This window comes from Liolophura sinensis, chromosome 8, assembly GCF_032854445.1.
Source record: "Liolophura sinensis isolate JHLJ2023 chromosome 8, CUHK_Ljap_v2, whole genome shotgun sequence".
Classification (NCBI taxonomy): Eukaryota; Metazoa; Mollusca; class Polyplacophora; order Chitonida; family Chitonidae; genus Liolophura; species Liolophura sinensis.
Window position 1 is genome coordinate 21313026 of NC_088302.1, and position 15845 is coordinate 21328870.

The 15845-nt window shown below is 40.2% G+C and overlaps 1 protein-coding gene across 1 annotated transcript in view; it reads left to right on the forward strand.

Moving 5' to 3' along the window:
• The first annotated feature begins 3961 nt into the window (after positions 1-3961).
• Positions 3962-15845, forward strand: part of LOC135472475 (protein YIPF5-like) — a 56959-nt gene continuing 45075 nt past the window's right edge. The window contains exons 1-3 of the mRNA XM_064751994.1: positions 3962-4068; positions 4711-4880; positions 5225-5259. Of these exons, the coding sequence (XP_064608064.1) occupies positions 3962-4068; positions 4711-4880; positions 5225-5259 (312 nt within the window). The remainder of the gene's footprint in view (positions 4069-4710; positions 4881-5224; positions 5260-15845) is intronic.

Below are 15845 nucleotides of genomic sequence, written 5' to 3' on the forward strand. Positions count from 1 at the left end.
GCAATAACTTATTACATAAAAATAACATGATTGTATTTAGGTTTTCTGCCAAGCATACTTACTGCCCTCAGGGATCTTCACAATCTGATTGGCCTCAATGGTCTTCATAACTGTGAATAAGACAGAAACAGAAAATAAAAATATAGTGTACACAACACAACAAAGTCTAATGAGACTCAAAAAGTGGTAACCATCAAGTGTAGCACTGCTTTTGTTGTTATACTTTTGAAAATTCTGCTGCTGCATTTAAATTATATTGCAGAATAAAAAAAGCTCTGAATGATGTAGTTATTTCATTGTGGTTTAAAACCATAACGATACTCAAGAGTTGTAGTGCCAAATCTGCCTTAGATTCTGGTTGACATCCACAAGCGAATACACAGCATTGCATTTAGTTTTTTTTCACCTATACAAAATCTAGGTTTACAGGTGAAGACTTGAAGTCCTTGTGAAAAACCATGTACCGCCTTTCGAACAGTATGAGGATTTCACGTGACCAGTTCAGACAAGGTAAATGTCAGTCATCTTTGTCATGAGAAATAATACTTCGTCAGGTTGCCATTAGTATTTATTGATTTCTTCAGTGTTTAAGGCCATCCTCCGGACAGCAGTCAGGCTTCTGGATGGAGGAAACTGGAGTAGTCAGAGTAAGCCACTTTTCTTTGCGAGTTATGGGACAAACTCAATCTCATGCCCTTTGACCTAATGATATCACGCTGGAGTATTAAAAAAAGGATCTGGCGAGATCTGTACACTACGTAGCATTAAGGGCTAGAGATAGTTTGGACGACGTCAAGTGAGGCAGACAAAAATATTCAGCGATCAATCAATCTTGACAAGATGAAAGCTGTACCTCTGCTAAGTGAAGTAACTGTAGACGGTTGAAAAGCACTATTATTGAACTTTCATTATGTACCAATGACAGGCCTGAGGGGGCATAAATTTTAGTTCATTTTCAGGCGCTGGCAAAACTCTACGCTTTCTTGTTTACGAGCTGGTACATAGCTTGACTTGTACCTGAAATTGCGTGCGCATAGACTGTTTATGTCACACATTCATGATAAATGACAAGAACCGCTGTCAGAAAATTCCGACTATGGAGGTCATAAGTACGAATCGAAAAATACCCAGTGATCTGGGAAGGGGCCTCTGTCAGCCGCTGTATCGTTAACATAAAAGTTAGGCTAACCTGTTCGGCGAAATTATCACGTTTACAGTTGTCAACTGCCATACTGAACTTAGACGCGTGTGTGAACTACTTCGCGGGCGCCTAGAATAAATTAAGTCATCAAGTTTTCCAGCTCAACCAAAACGATAAGCTCTATCTCTATAAAACGTAAGTTACCATACATAAAAATAAACAATACGACAGGTGATTTAACAGACGCCCAGTTTTCGCGAGTTGACACTCAGTGTTTTAAAACTATTAATATTCATCATCTCCTCTGTGTGATTAGGAAAACTGCAAACTAAATGTAGAAAAGAACGTTTTGGGGTTCACTGATGAGAGTATTTGGTCGAAGTTGGGATCATTTCACAGAGATATTTGTTTGATACAACACGTAAGTTCGTGTGCCAACCAACCTATGAGTGAATGGCCACCGGAAAAGAACTCTGCTGATTGAAAGTTGAAGAACGCATGCGCAAGCAGACGCCGGAAGAGGAGTGTGACAGGTAAAAAGCAAAACATTTTCGTACACGAGACTTTCAAGGCTTTTCATCAGGTAAAGGTGTTTAGGAGATCATTCATTTTTATATCTATGTAGTTATGTATAGTGGTTACATTGAGTATCCGCGCTACGAAATTCCAGAGCAATTTCTGAAGAAAAATTGTCACTTTACTCTCTCAGTCAGTGCCAACGTGGACGCATCATTCACCGGCTACAACAACAACCAAACAACTATTTTCCACCGTGGCATAAGCTAGTTAGCAGACTGTACAGGGGTCTGTCAATCTGAAATTGATGCCGGTTGTTTCTTGTTGACCGGCTTCTCAGATGTTAATATGAAAAGTAGATACTCTATGTCACAGGATGTACATAACAACCCCAAGCCGCAGTTTTAACTTGGAGTGAGTGAGTGAGTGAGTGCTTGGAATCCTGTTTGTAATGTGCCTCCTTGTTGCAGAACGGATTTCCACTCCTCTTTATCTAGTGCTGCTTCACTGAGATGACTTAGCGAAGGCAAGTAAGTTTCATACTGATACGGGTCAACGAGTCGTTGCACTATCCCCTTCATGCTGAACGCCAAGTGAGGAAGTTACAACTTCCTTTTTCAAAGTCTTCTGCGTGACTCGACGCGGGGTTGATCCTGGATCTACCGCTTCCGATTTCAATGTTGAACCTTGAGGTCTTTTTTCACCGATTTCTGATATTTACCCGCCTCAGCGTTTAATCATTCCACTAAGAGTATATATTAAAGACTAGGTTGCTGTGTTTATGTGTAGCTTTCTGTGTCACTGCTTACGTCAATTCATTCATGCTTTCCTGAATGAGGCTGTCCAGATGTGGAAGAGGCCCTTTTCAGATGCAGTCTATGTGACAAAAGTATGTGACACACGCACATGCACATGCTCTTACCATGTTCATCTGTCTTAAGCACATCTAAGTGGCCCAGTGGGATAAGCATCCAGCTCTGGACCTAACAAGTGAAATATGTACGAACTGAGAACAGTTCAGCACAGAACACTTGTGGATGACAAAGGCATTTGATAAAGACTAAAGTGAAGAACGTCATACTTCATTTACCGCTATTTTCTCTTTTTGTATGTAAATTGAACATCTGCCCATTCATTTTAAGCTAATGAAAAATCAGTAAAAGCATATGACTGTGGGAAAAAAATGAGGACAACAGGCACATGGAAGTTGTCCTGGTCCTCACAAATACCCTGAAAAATCTGGTCGGTCCATTCCGGAAGAGATTTTGCTGGACAAAGTGGGCCTTTAAATCTACACTAAAACGACGGCCAACACCAATGTCTGGTGTGGTTTAGTCCGAGATTATTCTGGCGTAAGGTTTGCCAAAATATTGTTTGGCCAAGGATGGCCCCAAACCAACGTCAGAGCGTGTCTCATTTGAAAACCTTATAGAGTTACCTGCCCTTGTCAAATATGTACAGACTGTCAGTACGAGTGGCTTTGAGCATCAGCAAGGAATCTTTGGCCCATGTGGTTTAGGAAATAACTAACATTGTGCTTGTGATAAATCAATGAAAATATAAGGAACTTAAGTGTGCAAACTTCAAGCAGTGGAGACATAGTTGTGTTGAATGCCACATCCACTGCATCAGGTTTTTAAATGGAGCACTCTCTGACATTGGACTGGGCCATCCTTGGCTGACCAAAATTTTGCCAAACCTAATGTCTGAGCAATCTTGGACTAGTGTATAAATCAAATTTCTGAAATTAAAAGATATATTTTCTCCTCTCTCATCAAAATCACTTTATGCAGTAATGGTGAGTCGGGTGCACTAAAATCTAGAAACATGGAAATCAGACAAACAAGACAGGACTGCATTGTCAGTGTTAAGTTTAGTGATAGTTTCAGCAGTGTTGTCTTTGAGATAGAATGGGAGACCAAGATGATTACCATGTTTTCCGAGTAACAGTGAACAGGAGGCACCTTGACTGTTGCTGTCATTACATCTTCATACTGCGCATTTCTCATAAGTGAAACAGTGGGTTCTAATTATAGTCTTGTCATGCCGAACAGCAAAATTTTGCAGTCAGCACTTCTGCGTTTGTCAGATTCAAATTTGGTTTTAATAGGACTTCGTGGGCTGCTTTAACAACGTGGAAATATAAGTATTGCAGTATGCCAAGGAAACACTCATGTGGTATTACCAAACAAATACTAATACTAACACGTTAAGCAATGTTAAAGCAAGCAATCAAAGAAATCTTGGATTTTATTCTTATCTTCCAGTGTAATATCCTAAAACTTAGTTCCATTGATCAGCACCATGTCTGGGTTCGGCCAAAATGATGGATTCTACCAGGGAAATTTCTATGAGCAGCAGTCATCTGGCTATGACATGGGTCCAGGGGGCCAACAGTTTGGAGGGGAGCAGTAAGTACGACCAATCCAACAGTAGGCATGTCTTAATCAGTTGCCCATTCAGTTCATAGTTGTTTTCTTGAGGCAAAGGCCTTAAAATTGCTGGTGCACAATATTCAACTTTGCCAAACCTTTTCCCCTAAAGACATAGATGATCACAGCTACATAATGTCTCACAGGGCACTACAAGTGACCTTTTTACAATGATCGTAGCATTAACTCTCTCCCCCCCCCCCCCTTCCACCCAGCCTCTCACCCATTGCTTGTGGGGGTGTTGTGCCACACTTCTCATGTGACTGTCAGCACAGTCCAATATCTTCCACCAAAATGGTGTGTATATCTATATGTCTAATGTGAGAAAGTTTCTCAGTAACTTGCCAAAGGTTAGCTGTTCACCCAGGGCACTGTTTTCGTCCAAAAAGTAAAACTGACCACAATCGTAGAAGTGATAAGTTTCAAGTATGGTGTTAACAACAATCTAATGAAAAAACAAATAAATAATAAGTACTATGGCAACACATGTGAAATACATAATTTGATTGTGCATTGAAGAAACTCATTGCCATGGTAATTACAATAAACATACTCTGAATTACTGTAGGGAAAGAAAACCAATGACGTGTGTAAGAATGTATATGTTCTGCATTATTACAGACAGTTTGCCCAGTTTGACTATTCTCAAACAGCCCAGGGGTATGGGGACAGTGGAGCATATTACGCTGGTCAGCAGTCTTACATGGGCTCTATCCTCACCCCTGATGCCTCCCAGTTCGCTCAGGGCCCGGGCACAGAGAACTTTGACGAGGAACCACCTCTGATGGAAGGTAGGAGGCTAAACTTTGGATTTAAAATACATTTTTTTCAAATACATTTTTTTAAACAATAATATAGAAAATGGCTGTTATAAAAAGTTTGTTTCAACTTCATACATCATTCTTATGTTCTTGTAGTCCCCACCATAATTCTGCTGCTGTCTTATAAATGAAATGTTCTTGAGTATGGCATAACACACCAATGAAATAAATAAATAAATATTGTTGTAGCCCCATCATGCCTAAAAGATAATCATAGCCTTTCTGTAGGTGTACAGTTTTTAATTTTTTTCATTTTTCTTTAATTCAACCGTTATCAGTATAATGTTTGACGTGACTAATGAATTTGTTTTCAGAACTAGGAATAAATTTTGATCACATCATCCAAAAGGTAGGACCTTGCTTTGTTGTGTATAATAGTGGATCTGGTGCTACATATTTTGCAATGCTACTCAAGAAATAGTGAAGGCACTCTTTTTCAAGGGAGATAACCCACTGTGTGTGTGTTTGAATGGTTGGCTATTTCCCCTTGACAGATCAAGCCACTAGAAAGGATTCTTTTGGCTTTTAATATCAATAACAGGGAATGGTTGTCAGCATAATTCAAGAACAAAAGTTAACCATTGTGTATTTTCACTGCGGTTAATTATATACATTCTTGAAATAATGTATAAATTCTTTCTCTACAGGAAAGTATTTCAGTTGATCAGACAAAATTCATTGTAAATGGTTTCAGACATCTGTGTCATCTGTTCTGATGAGCAGGGTATTAGTCTGAATCCGAAATTTATCACGTGAAGCTGTGTTTAGCCCTAAGAATGTTGATAGGTGTGTCACAATATTAGATTGATAATTAAATCAGAATTCTTTTATTTTGTGAATGCTTCCTCATACTTTTTGCAGGTATAAACTTGCAGCTCTTTACTTGTGTGTTAAAAATGTGATAACAAACTTGCGGTGTTTTATCAAACAACCCTCACAATGGCTTTCATTGCCCTTTTGGCTGAATTACCAATTTTGAAGTTCAAATCCAACTCTTGCTGGTTTGTCTGCAGGTATAAGTCAGTGAGTTTGTCAGGTATCTGGGGAAGTATTGTGGTTTACAATGAACACTCCAGTTTCTGTCACTCATAAATCTGACAGCCATCATGAAAGTTAAAACTTCTTGAGTACAGGTTAAGTTCTAATTAAATCGTTCACAGCATATAGAGTGTACCAGAAGTATTTGATGTTCCATTGCTCGTGATGCTGTGCCTTAATTTGTCAAGTACCCTTTTCACTGCAAGTTATAGTGTACTCACCTTCACTTTCATATGCTCTCCCTAGCTCGGTATGTGAACCTGATGTTAGTAGTATCAGTAAAATAAGTTTAGTCTTTTGTAAATGAAGTAAAAGCTCATAATAAATACATTAAATTAGGTCTTGTAACTGACACTATAGTTCAGGCTGATTTCCCCCAGTTCTTGTACCTGTGTTGAACATTGTGTTGAAATTCACTGACCCAGGGATTGTTGTGCGGCAAGTCGCAGCTGTGTTCCACTTTGGCTAGACGTGTCCTAACCCAGAACCCCATGCAAATATCTTCTGTATGGCTTCATATAACCATGGCAATGCCTGATTCACCTTAAAAATTTCAATTATATTGTGCAGGTACGAGACATATGTCCTAGGTCTATGATCATTTACCCATTTTCCTTTCCCGATGTGGTACCATTCCTTCTGACTTCTAATTATTTCCTCTTCCTCAGACTGTACAATTTCATATTTATCACTCTGAATTCGGACATGTCTTTCATCACAATCGCATACTGGTACACATGCATGTAGTTGATATTTATCTGTATTTTAGATGTTAGATAATTATGCACTTCGCTGCACTACCTTTATAACAGTATTTGTGTAGTTGCATTAAGTACACTTATTTGTCTTTTTTTCTTTTTACTTTTTTTGTTCTGCAGTGACTTGGTAAGTTTGATGTCTTGTAGGTGCATATGGTAAATTACAGACTGTAACATTAGGCGTGAAATGGCATGTTTTTGTATGTACATAGCAGTGATGACAGGACCACCCAGATATGATGTACATATAGTGCTCAGTGGACCTGGAGGGGTAGGGGACTCACTTTATGTCCCCCCCCCCCCCATCATCCTCATATGCTCCCCTAATCTACTCTCCAGACCAGTCCGCCTATCTGAGCTGGCTTCCCCCAAGACCCCCTGGGGCCCATTCCCGTGTTTACCTTGTCTAATGCCCATAACCTTTATGATTACTTATTGCAGACTCAGCCATATGTACCACCCATGTGGTCATAAGCTTGCCTGCATGAGTGAAGAAAAAGTAAAGATCATCATTTTAACATATACTGCGCCATATACTGTCCAGGGTTCAATTCTTCAAAGCAGCCGGAAGTGATGGGAATATCAGTTGTACAGTATTAAAAATGTAAAATACCCCAAAATTCATTCATTGCTAATCTGCTTATTTTGAGGTTTGTTTGGAAGGTAGGATGATATCCTACTGTTTAAATGTAAGTTTTAGCACCAGAAGTAATATTTTACAACATTTATTTGCCTCTTAAAAACGCCATATTTGGGCAGAAATTTTAAGTCATTTACAGACTATGCTGTTGCTTTAACCTGGATATAAGCTTGTTTTTAAATTAAGATTGTATTACATTCACTTGTTAAAGTTTAGCCACTTCTGAAGTTGTAAAAACGGGAGTTAAACTCAGTTTTATTTTTCAAGCTTGTTTAAAAGTGATCCACTGATTCGTCTGCAAATATTGCATTGAACACTGATGTACCCATGTAATGTCAGTGTACATCTATGAAATTTTATACAAACATCATTTGATTAATCTGCAGTTATCAGGCTACTGTCACAGTTGGGACAAGTTGGCATTTGCAGGCTTTCCTAGTTTCACCCAGCATGTTTTATGTGTGGGACTGATGTTATCAGGGATGTTTTTTATGCATTTGATGCTGGCCGTTTTCATTTAGATCATCAGTTTACTGTAGACTTGACACATGTCAGGCATATCAGATTGTCAGTTGGATAGTTACATGTACATATATCCAGTATGTGAAGTACATTTACTCTCTGAGAAGCACCTATTGCCTTCTCTCCGCAAAACGATGACCACATAACTGAAAAGCTCTTGTTGAAAAGTAAATGAAATAAGATAGCCAGTAAATCAGAATAGTGTGAGAAAACCCTACATGCAGAAATATGTGAGAAAAGGCTATGTGCAGAAATATGTGAGAAAAGGCAATCTAAGATATTTTGAGAAAGGCAAATCTTGGATTACATGATTATTGCAAATACCCTAATTCACCTTAAATTTCGCCCACAAAATTGCATTTTTAGAGGTAAATAAATATCACAAAATAGTATTTTTTACCATCCAAACAAACATTAAAGCATCTTACAGTAATCAACAGAACACTTACAATCAGGAAAAATGAGCAAATTTATGGTCTTTTAGGGTATAGAGATAAAATATATAGTGTACATGCATGCCATGAGATGGGATATCAGGAATTGTGGGGTTGAGAGAAGTAATATTCAACAAGTCAACAGCTGACAATTCATGATATCCCATCCCACAGCGTGCACACATGCTTTATTACACGAAAAAAAAAAAAAAAAAAAAAAAAGTGAAAAAGAAAGAAGCTGCCTTGTTGGAAATTTAAAATGCTGAACTGGTTTATTGCCAACTGAGAAAGCCATTGTCTGACTGTATACTTCACAAACAAGCGGATATTAGGAAGCAGACAAAGGGAGATAACTGACATACAGAATACACGCACTAGATCTTTGGATATTGCCCTGTGGACATAGGATATTGCTTTTTTAGCGAAATATTGTACATGTGCTTGAAGTTATGGGAATAACATGTACACAGGGACTGGTGACAGTCCAGTGATGTCACTCATATGTACATACATTACACTATCCCTGTCTGAGTTTGTTGTCGTGGAATTCTGGGTGTGCACATTACAGTATTCTTCTGACCTTGATTTAAAGTCTTTCATGTGACTGGTAGATCGAAAGTTTTTTTTTTTTTTTTGTGTAACTGTACAGTATTCTGAGTCGTGTCACTGCAGTAGCAAGCCACACTTGGGCATGGAATGATCTTGAAATTAGTTGTAAAAAATATAACGATAGGTTTCCTGTGGTCTGTGTTGTACAGATAGAGAAACCTCAGATGCCTGCAGTGAATGTACTTTGGCACACTTGCACGAAGCCCTATTAACGTAAAGGGCACATAACTACAGTGGCGACGTGATGCCTACAGTGGAGACGTAATGCCTACAGTGGCGACATAATGCCTACAATGGCGACATAATGCCTACATTGCTGATGAGCGGTGGCTCGATTGTAGTAGGGTAGCTTTTCTGAAGTTTGATAACCAAATTATACAGTTTTTCTTCCCATTCCACGTTTTAAGGAGTCAAAATGAATTCAGGGGACATTGAACTATCTATATGCAGTTTGGAAAGCTCAGCATTGGGGTTCTGCTTTAAGTACTTTGTAAAACTCAAAGCATACCTGCATACATACCTAAAATTTGGCAGGAGCAAATGTACTTTCAGAAGCACGCAAAGGTCTTAAAATGTTACCTTTGATACCAACACTAAAAAGTTTGAAAGATAAATTGCATGAAAAACTTTTGTTTACTGAAAAAACTCAGTAAATAAAAAAAAAAAGCAGGAGGCTGATAAAACTTGTTTTTGATCATTTAAGATGGCAAGAGAAAAAGAAAACCTTTTGAAGGTGTTTCAGGTAGATCTGTAAACAGTTGGTTCTTGTCTGCAGTACGGTACAGAGTTACTGGAGATGAATGGGGGGGGGGAATATGGAATATGGATTCGTGTAAATACCAGGTTAGACCATCTGGTTGTAAGATCGGGGCACTTGATAGACCTGTAGAGATTTGAGTAACTGGATATTTCCTCAGTACTTGTCACTTTCTCTTAAGTTTTTGCTTATCCCGGTGATGAATGGTGCAACATTAGACCGACTCCGATAGTTCATCCCAAGCTATACAGATGTGAGCTGGGGGTTTTAGGATGGACCCTGCACTAACATGTCTGCAGGTAATATCTTTAGCCCAATCTGGAGTAGAGGGAGCAGAACCAACAGATTAGCCATGTTACTGCCATCTGTTAGTGTACTGCATTAGTCCGACAGCCTCTTCCCCCTGCCTATGTGATTCTCCCCCCACCCCCCTTCAGCACAGCTGGCACACACATATTTTTGATAAATGGCCTGGAAGTGAAACTGGATTAACAGAGTCTTGTCATCTGGTGTCTGACACAGTGACCTCCCCTGTCCATCAACAAGCTCCGCTCTCCCCATCAGATGTGACTAGAATGTGGTTGTGGTCATTCCTGTGCTGTGCAATACCAACACCTCTGTGTGGGAGTGAGGCAAGCTTGTACACTGAACCAGTCTTCACATAAATGAGGATACAAAATTTTTTCTCATTTTTATTTTCTTCCAACCTTTTGAAAAGGTAACTTTTCAGGGCATAGGTGTTTAGAAAAAAGGGAAACTGCACCAATATATATATATATATATATATATATATATATGGTCCAAAAAAGAAACACTTAGGTGAATTTGTAGATGATTAAGCTCCTTTAAATCCTTAACTCCTTTAAGTAGAATAATTAATTACTGTATTTCACCTAAAGTTTATCATTTTTCACTTTGCTTGATACTGATTGATTCATCCACCTTATTAGGCCGAGTTTTTTTTTTCTATGAAATTTGATTAATTTGTAATCAGAAAAAAATTAAGTGCATCCAAAGTGTCATTTTGAGGCCTTTGAAAGCACGTTTGTACATACCAAACTGTAGGTGAAATACATTAGGTACTCGTTTTCAGCCAAGTTATATAGTGAGGGAGAAAGTCAGAATAGCAGAAGTCACAGGATTAACTGCAGAAACTCATTCAGAAGTGATCCCAGGTCAAAAGTGGACGTTCACCTCAATTTTTGGGGGGGGGGGGGGGGGGGAGGGGAGTACATAAAAATAAGGAATGGTTTACTTTTGATTATTTTGTTTTATTTATCATTTTTCCTTAATCAGGCATCATGAAGGGTTTGCATTTTTTCACAGTAGCATATTCATAAACATGGCTTCAGGAGCTAGCTTCCTTTTAGTTTCATTTCATTTCTAGTTTCTGCATTAATGAGGTCATATAGCAACGTTCAAATATTGCCTGTTCTTAATTAGATTAATTATGCACAAATTATGATACATCTTCCAAATCAACAATGCCTGGAACATATAAATTTACACAGAAGTTTTTATGCAAGCTGTGCGGCATAAACATACATGTACTCTGTATTTTTTTCTTAACTGGGACAATTAAGACAAGTATAGAAAAATAGAGATTATGATTTAAAAACAAGCTTTGTGCTCTGTCTTGTAATTTTCTTCGTAAATTGGCCATGGGCCCGTTTCACAAAAGGCAGGTAGCATTACGTGCACATATCTTCCATGGCAACCAGTATTGTAAGTATTGCGTCGCCACGATAGTCACGTGACCAAAGTGCTGCTTGTGCCTTGTGAAGCAAAACCCATGCCAGGAAATGTGATCATTGGTCCAGCTCCCAGGTACAACCTTCAGTTTAGCCAATTAAATGTGTGCTTTTAATATCCAATATTCCCTTATTATAAAATAAATATTTAATGGAAACACATTCTGCACAGATGGAATATTGCACTTTTGTTTTCGTATAGTAGCAATTACATTATGCCATGTCAGATCAAAAGGAAAAAAAATGGTGAAGAAATAAACAGTTTCGAGAATAGTAATTCTGAAACAGTGCCACACGAACTGTTTTGTTCTTAGCCCAATTTTAAGCTTTCTGTGACTTGATGAGAAAAACTAGTAACAACATTACAAATGTACATGTAGACATGTACACAGCAAAAGACAACAATCAGTCATTCATTAAGCAATAACAAAACAGTTACAACAGAAAGAAAACATCGTTATCGTATGTGCATCATAGATAACTGAAACAAATGATTACGGCATGCATTTTATGAATAACTTAAATGTTTCCATGGTAATGGCTGCAAGAAATGTACATATTACGTACAACACTATACATTGTAAGTTAGGAAAACTTAGAATGATCTCAGTGAGTACTCGATGTAGTTTATGTTTCCAGGAGATCATTGAGGATACAGAATAATTGCCATTGGTCACATTCTGTATGCTCACTGCCAAAATTTTGCAGTAAATCTTATTAAGCATAAGCAGCATTGCATGCAACTGTCATAACACACATAGTTACTGATCACTGGTAATACTGCTGTGCGCAAACTAGCAACTGTTCGCAGTAAAACTAGCACCAGCCACACTGCTGCACTGTAGCTGTCATTGCATGGCAGTAAACAAGCAGTAACTGTTCCTGGTTAGACTGCTGTACTTTGGTTCTTATCCTTCTTATCCTACAGGGAAACTAGCACCAGCCACGCCGCTCTGTTGTATTGTAACTGCCATCCTTCTATAGTACAGCTAGCACTAGCCACACTGTTACACTGTAACAGTCTATATATGGCAGTATTAGAACAAGCAGTTCACTCTGCAGTAAAGCCTGCACCAGCCACACCACTGTATTGTACTGTAGCTGTACTGTAACTGCTATCCAGTTGCAAGAAAAGCTAGGGCAAGCCACATCATCATATTATAGAGTGGCTGTACTGTAGTACACTGTAACTGCTATCCTTCTGCAGTGAAGGTAGCACTGGCCACTCTGCTACATTGAAACAGTTATTACGTTTCAGTAAACAGGCAGTAACTGGTCACTGATCATACACTGATGTACTGTAACTGGCCATAAACTGGCAGAAAGTCAGCACTCATACTGCTGTACTGTAGCTGTCATCGCCTCGTAGTAAACTAATCGTCCCCACCGCAGAGTTTCGGTTCCCAGGGCTATTAGCAACTGGGTCTCGCGACCCATAGGTGTAAAGCCTGGGTGGCTTTTTAGGTGGGGTTAGGCCAAGACTGCCCATTGAGCAACTTTTCTGTGGTTGGAGGTGTCTGTGCTGAGGTGGGGTGGAGCAATATGACGGGGTGCGGGACGGTGGCCTGTTGTGCTGGGGGTGCAGTGGAATGGTAGTAAAGTCGGCCGACTCATTCAGGGGGTCCACATGGTACACTTGCCTTGGGGGTACAATGTGGTATGGGGCAAGTAAAGGGGACATGGTCTCTTTATAGGACCCTGTCACTGAACCCGCCACAGAGCCATTGTAGCGTCTTTTGGGGATACTGGCATAAAGCATGGCCAAGTCCTCGGGCTCTGAGGGCTCAGATTTAAATGATATATACGTAGAAGTGTTCAGACTGTTACGATACTGCACATTTCGGTCCCGTATGGAATCGTATAGGGGATCTACTGTGTCCATTTTGTTACATTCTTTCATCATGTCTTCGTCGATGTCATCAGGCTTTTCCCCATCCTGTAGCTCTCTGTCATGAGGGCTCTCTGCCTTCATCTCCACCCCATAGTGAGGGGGCGGGGTGCGGCGACGGTAAATCATCACACACACAATGACAGTTAAAGCCAGCGTAAACACCAAGCTACCTACCACAATGGCCGTGATAGTTACAATGTTCAACTTGGTCTCCACCACAGCCTGTTCTACAGGGCGGACGTCATCGGGATTCACGCCCTCAATAGCGATGTGAAAGGTAACGTTCCTCGCCCCAGCGGGGTTAACAGCGTTACATATGTAGGACCCCATGTCCCTTACCTGGAAGTTGTAGACGTATAAGGTGTTGCGCAGGTGGACCCCGCCTTCATTGATAACCTTGTACTTGGTGGAGCCCTCGATCTCCAGTTGTTTGCCGTTGAGGTACCAAAACACTGTGGCTGGCGGGTCAGCACTCACCTCACAAGTCAGCTCTGCGTTGTCCGTCTCCTCCAGCTCAATTCTTTGACTACGCGACAGAATGTGAACAGGGCACACGAAGAAGGAGTCTGGAACTTCAGAGAAGGCTTTCCCCTCCACAAGCCAGGGGCTGTGGCACATAGGACGTGCCAGGTCAAACTCCCAGTGGAGTGTGTTGTTTTCTGCCATTGTGATTAGCCAGAGCTTAAGCCACCTTAATGAGCAGTCACAGTGCCAATGGTTCTTGTGCAGTTTAATGGCAAGGAATTCTTTTCCAAATGATTGGACGATCTGAGGATCAAGTTTACGCAGGAGGTTATTCTGAAGCTCCAACCAGCGCAGCGACTTCAAACCTAGAAAGCCTTTCGGGGCAATGGCGTGCAGTTTATTGTTGGTCAGGTACAAATTTTGCAGTTGGCCCAAGTGCCGAAAAGCATCGTCCCCGATGTAACTTATTTCATTATAGTTGAGAATAAGGTGTTGCAGCTTAGGCGTGTGTTTAAAGGCGCTTGAAGGGAAATCCTTCAGCATGTTCTCACTTAGGTCGAGCCAAATCAGTGAAGAACATCCCTGGAAGGCCTTGTCGTTGATGCTGTTTATCGAATTATTCTGCATCCACAGCTCCTCCATGAAGGTGAACTTGAAGAACGGGGTACCTTTTAACTTCATAAGGTTGTTATCCTCCAAATGAAACATGCGGATTGTGTGTGGCAGATCCCAGGGTACGAATTCCAACCCCTTGTTCTTACAGTCCGCTACGAATATCCCACTGGTAATAGGGCATGCATAGCCCCTCACTAGTGCCACAGTCGCACACAAACACAACATGCAACTCCACAGGATGTCCAAGACATTCCGAGAATTCAGATTTACACAGCTCACTGCCATCATCAAGATGAAGCAGAGTCGACCATGAAGAATGCTGGGTCCCTAAAGAAACAGTTTCTGCACACACACACTCCGGATAGGGTAATGGAATCTTGCACTCCAGCCACCGTAATTCACCTTGGCAATTGCCAGCTTTGTACACGGAAATGTTGAGGCCCTCAGTTTGGGAATGCTGCTGGGAGATTTTGATCAATAGCGTCCTAATTCTGTGGCCATGAGCTGGTACTGGTCACTGCCGTATCGATGGACGGTGACACATTGGGCTAGGGGTGCCACGCAAACTTCATCCCTCACCATTTCTCTACCACTCCACTCGGTCACCATGGAAACACCCGCGACTTCAGCACATGACAGTTTTCTGTAATGAAAGAATTGTGAAATCAGTGACAGGCATGTTAATCTTTGTCATTGTCTGGAATCTGAGTAATGATTCATCAGGGCCTTTCCCTCTGTACAATATTCTACATGTGTCAACAAAATTCCTTAATCTGAAATCTGAGTGTTTTTTTTCTCTCTCTTTACAGACTAATTATAATAGCAGAGAAATCAACTTTGCTGGAATACATTGAATTCTTCAACAGAACTGTATGAGATAATACTATGCATAAATTTTATTTTTGTAAAATTATTCATATCGGTATATTCCATACTTGTCATCTCACAATTTTGTGGGGTGTCTCGCGCATGTTTTTTTTTTTTTTAATTAAAAATCAGGTTCTTAGTGTGTTAAATCTCCCTTTTATAGGGCAAAAATGTTTCAATGTTTTGGGATGTTTTCATCTCGTGTAACGGTAAATTATGAGTAAACTCACTAGCAAAAACTTCCAAAATACAGTTAAAAAGACACAAAAGTTATTACAGTACGGCTCTGGTTCACTTGAGTGGTGATGAGGGTGTTCTGAGTATCAATAGTTAACCTTAGTTGGGAGGTTAAGTGGGCAGGATGGGGTGGGGGGGGGGTAGAAATGCACTCAGATAAGCATTTATACAATTCAAGGTCCGACCATTCCTCAAATATACATGCTACAGATTGTTGCCACTGCTATTGATATCGTACGCACACAGCAGATCACCCAGACAATCTCACAAAAGCTTTGGCGAAATCATCAATTAGCTGGGAGGGATGTGAAGATTTCAGCAATAAGCCTGGCCCAGCTGTTTGGTCGAATG